This window comes from Varanus komodoensis, unplaced genomic scaffold (genome assembly GCF_004798865.1).
Source record: "Varanus komodoensis strain SLA01 unplaced genomic scaffold, ASM479886v1 scaffold22, whole genome shotgun sequence".
Taxonomy (NCBI): domain Eukaryota; kingdom Metazoa; phylum Chordata; class Lepidosauria; order Squamata; family Varanidae; genus Varanus; species Varanus komodoensis.
In genome coordinates, this window is record NW_025335606.1 from 11,823,608 (window position 1) to 11,832,627 (window position 9,020).

The 9,020-nt window shown below is 52.5% G+C and overlaps 1 protein-coding gene across 1 annotated transcript in view; it reads left to right on the forward strand.

Annotated features, from left to right (window-relative positions):
• ONECUT2 (one cut homeobox 2) overlaps nucleotides 1-9,020 on the forward strand; it is a 77,927-nt gene that overhangs the window by 5,763 nt on the left and 63,144 nt on the right. The window contains exon 2 of the mRNA XM_044431049.1: nucleotides 4-284. Within this exon, the coding sequence (XP_044286984.1) occupies nucleotides 4-284 (281 nt within the window). The remainder of the gene's footprint in view (nucleotides 1-3; nucleotides 285-9,020) is intronic.

Below are 9,020 nucleotides of genomic sequence, written 5' to 3' on the forward strand. Positions count from 1 at the left end.
CAGCCACTTCCACATTCTCCTGAAGGTCTCCCTGCCGGGGCAGCTGGAGGAGATCAACACCAAAGAAGTGGCGCAGCGGATCACCGCGGAGCTGAAGCGCTACAGCATCCCGCAGGCGATCTTCGCCCAGCGCGTGCTGTGCCGCTCTCAGGGGACCCTTTCCGACCTTCTGCGGAACCCTAAACCTTGGAGTAAACTGAAATCGGGCAGGGAGACCTTCAGGAGAATGTGGAAGTGGCTGCAGGAACCCGAGTTCCAGAGAATGTCAGCCCTGAGACTGGCCGGTGAGTTGCGCGCTCGGCCTCGCCTCCTGGGCGAGGGCGCCGCGGGTCGCCGGCGTGCTCCGGCCCGTGGGGCGGCGGGCCGTTCCGTGCGTCCCCGGCGCGGGGCGGATGGCGCGGGCGGCCGTGTGGCGGAGGCTGGGCTCTTCGCGGGCGCAGCCGGGCGACCCGGCCGCCTCCCGGGGCTCTCGGACGTGGCCGTGCCGCCCGCAGCAGCGACAGACGCGCGTCCTGCTGCCGCTGCCCGGGGGGAAGGTGCTACGGAAACAATGCCCCGCCGGGGTGCTGCGCGTGCGTTTGCACCTGTCTCGCTGCGGAGCGGTGCCTCGGATGCTTCTGTGCTTCTGGAGGGGGACGTCCAGCCCTATTGACCACCCCGCAAATAAGAGCAATAGTAATGCTTGAGGACTGAACCTCCGAACAAGCCCCATGAAAACCCTTCCGGCGCGACTGGTCTAGGTGGAGGTGGCGTTGCTTCCCAGGCTGGGAACCTCCCCGAGGAAGGCAGAGGCTTCTCCTTCCCTTTTCGGATTTTGGGGCATTGGCCGGCAGGGGCGAGGAGGCAGTTTGTGGAGGTGCGCGTGTGTTTTAAAAAGAGCTTGCTTTCCCAGCTGTGAGTGTCCACTCTGCGCGCTTTCATCACTGTTGTTCTTTTTGGAATACCTGAAAGCTCAGCTCCGAATGAACGCGGTTTGCAAGATGAATCGGGACGATTGCGCCGATGTGGAGGTGGAAATCGGCATTTCTGCCACCCCCTTTTGTCCCAGGTGTGTGTGTGTGTGTGTGTGTCGATTCAAAGTCACCACTGATGACAACAAGAAAATTAAAACCAGCCTCTGGGCTGTGAAAAATGCGGAGCTGAGCGTTTAAGCTACCAAATGAATGCATCAGAAAGCTTCGAGGTTCTTTTGCAAGGGAGGGAAGGAGCGAGGTGGGGAAAACAGGTTCTATTTTCTGCAGAACAGATTGGATATCTCTGAAGCGAGAGAGGATGAAGGGACCGAGAACAATCACATTTTTTCCTTTCTTTTTCTGTTTTTGGTTGGTATATTGTTCTTTTGATGTGTGCCGAGTTATTTGCGGGCGCCCTCTAGTGACGACAAGGGGAAGTCTCCTTCCCTTCTATTGTTCTAGATGGCAAAACATTTCGTCCATTAAGGTTTGTTATGCATGTAATGAAAAATATTACAGCACGGACTGTTGACAAATGAATCAGCTTGAGAAAGGCAGACGCGGGAAATACGTGTGCTGGGCGACCGGCCGTCTTCCTAGCACTATTATGCTGAAGGCTGTCGAAAAGCTTGGAGACCCCAGAGGGGAATTGCGTCCGTGTCGATGGCTTTAAATGTTTTTACATTTTAGACTTCTCTGTTGCAAGGGAGAGAAGGAGGAACTGTAGCATTAATTCGGCCCTTCCTTGGCTGTATCCCTGATACGAGGAAGTGTGAAAAGCAGGACCGGTGGCTTGCTTTCTGTCAGCAGCCGTCACAATGCAGCCCGGCTCCTTTCGCCTGTCAAACGGAGCGTGCTCGCTCCCAGTCAATGGCGATCTTTTGTTTCATACGTGTTCCGAACTAGAGAGGCTTCGGCGGAGGCTTCCGTTCACACGCGCATAATAATGCCCGAAGAGAATGTTTACAGATGCATTTAGGGGCAGGAATCCCGCCTCTTTCTGACAATTGCCTCATTCACCTGTAGTTTGATTGATTCTGTTCGGTAGCAATTAATCGTTGGCTGGTATTGATTAGCGTGTGTGGGGAGGAGGGGGGAGACACAGTAACACCTTACGCAGGGATGACTTTTGGTTTCCCAATCCTCCCTCGCCTCCCTCCTCATCTGCCCCCGACCACGACCACCCCCACCCGACACCCACCGCAGCCCCCACCATCATTACCTTTGAATCTGCATAAATCAAGGATTGGTCTTCTCGGGCCATTTCAATTCCCGAGGTGGGGGGGCGGGGGGAGAAAGGAGAGACCCTTTATCTGCATGTCTAGCTGATTTATTATTAATTAGCACCCCTGCTCGCTTAATTACGAGTCAGCCCACTCGCTCGAGCAAAAGGAACGGAAGAAGTAGACGGGGAGAGTGTCTTTCTCCGGCCCTGGTGTTACTGGGTCCGTGCCTAGTTACATCCTTTGTTCGTGCGTGTGGTTGCACTTGTCACCCTCTTCCTAACAAGACAGTTTGGAAGCACCGTGTAGCCCAAGGTGGGCCCCGCTCTCCCCTTCGCCCTTTCCCCTCCCCCTCGCTCATTCGGTCTTAGTGATGATAATTAACGTGAGAAACGTCTGAATTGGTCTATCGACCAGACTTTTGCATGGCGTTCCCCTTTTTAACGGCAAGGCTGTTTGCACTAATAAAACACCGTGCTGGGGACCGTGGCGGGAGCCGTCGATTCGCTGCCGGTCGGGCTTCTCCGCGTCTGGCGCACCGAGGGAGGCTCATGCGGACGGAAATCGGGCGCTTTCTTGTTTTCTGAGGAAAGGATTTTAACAGAGGCGTAGAAATGTGGGACAGGGAGGAGGTATGTGCGCGTGCTCGCACACGCGGCCGGCATTCTCCCCGGAATTCCTCGACACTGTTACCTGGCGGCAAATCCCATTGCTCTCAATGGGATTTGCCTCCCACATGGTGTTTAGGAGCGGGTATTTCGAAACTTTAAAAAAAAAATCCTCTGATCCTCAAAGATGCCCCGTTTTTGGGTCAAAATGAGGCCGTAAGTAATTTTTGTGGGTGGCAGCCTTACGTGCGCTGATCCGGGAGTAAACCCCATTGAACACACCGTATACTTCCTTCCGCGTAAACGGGCTACACAGTTGCCTCGTCTCGCCTCGTCTCGCTGATCTCCCTCAAGAAAGCACGGTCGGAGAACTCCGGGAGGGGTTCTTCCAGGCAGTCGAAAAACTTGCTTCTTTGGGCAGCGACTGCTTTCAGCCGTTGTCGTTTCTCCCTCGCGTCCAGAGGCGCGGGGTCCGCACCGTTTCAGGCCCGCACGGAGCTTCGCGCATCCAAGGACCGCGGCGCGGCGCGCGGGCCCGGATCCGGATCCGGATCCGGCACCGTCTGCGAGCCAGCCCGGGCACACTTGTTGCAGAGCGGCTTCGGGAACCCGCTGACGGCCAGGAGGGCCGAATTCCCCACTGCGGTCCGTGCAGAGAAACTTGCCGGCCGCGGCAAGGTGGGATGGGAGGCGTGCATGGCGCGCGTTCCCTTCGGCGGCTGCAAAGGCCGGCAGAGATGGGAGGAGTGGGGGAGGAAGGGGCGAGGGCGAGCGCGAACAAAAGCCCTCTTTCTGTGAATTATGAAAATAAAGCTCGATAGTTGTGGAAAGCCGCGGGGAGGGCGGAAAGGAGCGGGGGTGTCCAGCGCGCACTCCCGGATTGGGGTTAGGCGGGGACAGACCAGGAGTCGGGTAGGCAGGAAGGAAAGCAGGGCTGGGCACGGGTGCGTGTGTGTGTGTGTGCGCGGGTGTGCGGGCGCGCACCGGGCTGATCGATTGCGTTTTTCCTCGAGCGCCCGCCTTTTTCCAGATTTCCGTCCACCTTTTGGTTTCGTCAATTTCACGGCCGAGAGACGCGCTGAAGCGATGCAGAGAGCTGGCCTGGTCAATTGCAGGAGCCCGTGTGGGTCCCGAGGAAGGCGGCTCCGTTCCGCTTGTCCCCCCTCCCCTCCCCCCTCCCCCCCCCGCTGCCTCTCTCGGAGCTATTAAAAATTCATGCTCAGGTCCCTCGAGGCGGCTGCGCTGTGCTGATTTCTCTACATATTTAATGTCTATTTAGGCTATTTGCCCGAGCAGAAACCTAATAATAATAATAATAATAATAATAATAATAATAATAATAATAATAGCGGCAGCACAGCAAAACCAGATCGCGTTGGCGAGCATCATCTGCTCAGTCTGCAAAAGGGGGAAAGGGCAGAAGACGCGAGTCCGCCGCCTCGCCGCGCCGCGCCGCGCCGCGCCGCCCTCCTTTCCCCCTCTCCGGACTGCCCCTCGCCCTCCCCAGGCCCGGGCCGCCCTGCCCTCGCGGGGGAAGCCGGCCTGTTAATTATCCGCGCCTCTGCGATAAATATCACTTATGCAAAACGAGCCCGCCGCCCAGGCCCCTCCGCAGCCAGCCCCAAACTGAACGATTTTCAATTAGAGGGGGAAGCGGCGCGGGAGGAGGGCGGGGGGCGGCTAATCGCGGCGAGGCCTGCCCGGGTGACCCCCGGCTGCACCGCGGGGAGGGCGCCCGCCCGCCCGCCGTGCCCCGAGAGGATGCTCCGGGGAAGGCGCGTCTCCGCCCCGCCGCGCCGCGGGCGCACGGCGGCCCGCTGCCCCGCAGGTTCCTCTCGCGGCCTGGATGGGCTGCCAGAGCCGCTCCCGGGGCGCACGCGGCGCTCTTCCTCTCCGCCACCTCCACCTCCCCTCGCCGCGGCCCCCCGGGGGAGGCCGAGGGGCGGGGGCGGGATCTGCCGCGCCGGCTGGCATGTCCCCCTCTTGCTCCGGCTGGCCCCCTGCGCGCCTCCCGAGCGCCCGAGGCGGCCCTGAGGAGCGCCCGGCGCATCCCCTCCGGGATCGGGCCGAGCCACCGCGGCGGCGGACGGGGTCCCGCCTCGCCCCTCGCTTCCGGGTCTTCCCTTCGCGCGGAGGACGCACACCGATTTCGCGCGCGCGGGGCTTTCTCTTCCTTGCGGCGCTCATTGCATCCCGCCTCTTGCTTGTCAGCGGCTGTTAGTTCGTCCCCGGGCACGGTGTCCTTTCATGGGAGATTCCTGGCCAAGCGCCTTTCCTTAGAAGCGACGGGATTTTGGCTGCTGCCCAAATGAGTGGAGGATCTATCCAGATGCTTAAAGTTCCCCTAAGACCAAGGAAGAGCGAGCAAAAGGAGAATTAATTATGGAATGCACAGGTCAGCCTGTGCGATAATATAAGGTGCAAATTATAGCCACAATTAAGCACCTTTAAGCCCCATTGATTTCAATGGGAGGATTTAAAGATATGCTTCAGTCTCTCCTGTTGGAATCAATAGGACTTGAAAGTGTTTGAACAGTGGCTGATTCTTGCCTGTGTTTGTTTATGGTATTTGTTTCATTGAATAAATGCCTGCTTATAGCTCTCTGCTGTTTCTCCCCCGCCCCCGCCACCCCCTTTTTCACTTTAATTGTAATTTTTGCATTCTGTTGCAAGCTCATGCCATCAGCTGGCCAGGAAGCCAGAGGGCCGCTGGATATTGCAAACGGAGCATAAGGGGCGTGCTGGGCACTCTGGATGCACTGCAATGGCCTCGCCAGCTGGCCACTTTAAAAGGGAAGGGATGTTGCAGGAAAGCAGTGCAAGAACAACCATGATGAAACATGCAGATACATTCATATAATATCATATAATAGCACGCAGCCTTCTGGAAATAGCTGCCCAACTAGGATAGACATGAATGGGAAGCACACTCAGGCCTTGCTGTCGCCTTGCATAGGTCTGTGGAGCTCTGGCGGGGGAGATTTGTAACAAATGGACATGTATGGATGACAACAGATCAGACTCGGGACACGATCTACTGCATGCTTAGATGACACGAAAAAGGCAGGGAACTCTAGACCTTTTTTCCATTTTAGCATGCCTTGGATTGCATCTTTACTCCCAGGTCTTGTAGAAGCAGTACACCCAGAGACCTGATCCTCATTTTAATTCTTCACATTAGAATGCGATTGTGTGCACTGTTGCTTTGAAGTAAGTCCCACTCCATGGGACCTGTTTGCAAGCAGGTTGCACAGAGTTGCAATGCTAACCTGCCATTCCCACAGCACTAAAATCAGGGTCAGTTAGGAGGCATGCGCCAAATGGTTGCTTAAGATTGCACACCTGTCTCCACGTCTTTGGGAGCAAGCCCTAGTGGGCTCCTCAGTACTTCTGCCTAATTCTGTAGCCAAGCCTCTGTGTCAGTGACCACAATCCAGTGGTGCATTAAGCATGTTTGGATGCAATGACTGAAGGTTACATAATGGCTCCAGCACAACCATGTGTTGAGAAGCAAAGTTCTACTGTAACTACCAAGAGAGAGAATAAAATAGCAGCACTAACCATCCAAGAATAATGACAACATTTATAACTTGGTTAGTGGAATAATGCTCATTTGGAGTAATATTACAACACTCTATTGATTTCTAAGTTTGCATCTACCCAGGCCATCACGATTTCACAAAAGAGATACACATGTGGGAATAGACATCTCTTTAAAGATACAGTCCCATGCATTAAAAACTGCCGTAAAGAAAGGGGGCTGGGATGCTCATCAAATTGTCATTGCTAAATAGATGTTCAGTGGAGTCAACTCATGCTGATTCCCAGTTGTCTCTGCGAATTGGATTCCAATATTTGCCTGGACTTGTGCATACATCAACACCTGACTATTCAATGTATAACCTGAAATTGAAAATACCAATATATACAAATATAAGCAGTGAAAATATTGTAAGATGGATTATTCTTGAAGCACCTTTTCACATTAAAATCTGGCTATGCCTATTACCTCCCTTCTCTCTCTCTTTCTCACACACACACACACACACACACACACACAGAATCAGCTCCCCTTGCCCTTCAACACAGCACATCATGACATCCATTGTTATACTCTGTATTTCAACAGGATATAAACAACAATTTCTCTTTATTATATAAATTGCTGCATATAATGCTTCAGAGAACACCACTAGATCATGGAACCAAGAATTGGATGATCAGATCAAAAAGGAAATTTCAAAAACTGGGCAGGGACTGCAGATATTCTGATAGCTTTGCTTTGTTCCCTGAGTCGTTGGAATTTTTGTGAACACTCTTTGCTATCACTCCACCTCAACCAATCAGTGCTCAGAAGGTCTATTGCCACAAATGCGAGGTAATGTTGCTGCTTGTAATAAGCACATAGTCTCTGCTATTTCAATTTTTTCTGAACTTCCATTCATTCTAGCAATGACAGAATTCTAGTTTATGAATCATCTTCCTTTCAGCCAGGGACTCAATATACTAATCAATTGCATATTTTTTTTTATAAAAAACCGCAACATATGGTTCTTTTAAAGGTTTTAAGACCTTGAAATAAGTTACAATGTAATAAACAAAATGAATGCCCATTTCCAACTAGGAAGGGCAGGCCTCACATATTTTGCTGCCCAAGGTGAAGGACAAGATGGCTGTCTCTTCTCATTCCCATGGTAACTCGTGAGAAAGGCAAAGGAGGGCAAAGCCAAAGGCATCGGGATGGAGCAAAGTAGCAAAATGCTGCAGCATATTTTGGCTTCAAGCTTTTTCTGCCAGTCGCAAGAGGCAATTCAGCCTTTTGGCAGGAGTGGGGGGAAAACTACCCAACGCCCGAGAATCTACCTAATGATTGGCAATGGGGTCAGCTTCCTAGGAGCTCCTGTGGACCAGTGTTGGGCCTCGGGCATGAGGACCTGCACCCCTGGCATAGAACAAGCAGTGGCCCAAGTTGGTATACAGATGTTTTCTACATTTCTCTTTTATATTAACACAGAAACAGAGCAAGTCAGAAGGGGGCATCCTGGGCCATCTAGTCTGACCCCCGGCTCCAGCCGGCTCTGCTCATGACATGCCTATCATGTGCTTGTCCAGCCTATCCAGGTGAATGAGGCATGTCCACCGATGGGCCCTCAACCACCTTCCATGGAAGCCCATTCCATACTGTCAGGAAGGACTTCCTGGCATCCAAATTGAACCTGGTTCCTTGAGCTTCCATATCACAAGTGACACTTTGCACATTCAGAAGGTGTGCTTTGAAAGAGGACCATTATAAGAACAAGAAAGTTTAGACAAGTCGTACTTTGGAAACTAATTGAGACTGGGCAAGCTGTTATCTTGGATTACCTACTTTTAAAATGGAAATGAGCATTCTAGAATGGCCCACCCATTGTTTTGCGGTTCAAGATGAAGCTGAGGGGGGGATTACTTTCCGATTTCTTTCTATCAGCATTATTTTAAGTAAAATAACTGTTCATCTTTTATAGATAAATGCACTTCTGAGGTTCTGTTTTCTGCACATGGGCTTGGCAAAGCTCGGCGCAAGCACATTTGTACCTCCTTGTATTAAGTAGGAGACATTTCAGCACAGGTGTCATGCATGAGCACACTCAGAAATAAACACACTCATAATCCTTGCATGACATTGCATGTGATACGATCAGATGCTTCTTACACACAAAAGTATGCTCTACTTCCTACACGGAAGCGGAACTAGTGCTAATATCACTTTTCTCTGGAAGTCGAAATATCAACAACCTCAGATATGCAGATGATACCACTCTCATGGCAGAAAGTGAAGAGGAACTAAAGAGCCTCTTGATGCGGGTGAAGGAGGAGAGCGCAAAAGTTGGCTTGAAACTCAACATTAAGAAAACTAAGATCATGGCATCTGGTCCTCTCACTTCCTGGCAAATAGATGGGGAGGAAATGGAGGTAGTGACAGATTTTATTTTCCTGGGCTCCAAGATCACTGCAGATTGGGACTGCAGCCGAGAAATTAAAAGACGCTTGCTCCTAGGGAGGAAAGCTATGGCAAATCTAGACAGCGTACTAAAAAGCAGAGACATCACCCTGCCCACAAAAGTGCATACAGTCAAGGCTATGGTTTTCCCAGTTGCAATATATGGCTATGAAAGTTGGACCATAAGGAAGGCTGAGCGCTGAAGAATTGAGGCCTTTGAATTGTGGTGCTGGAGGAGACTCCTGCAAGTCCCTTG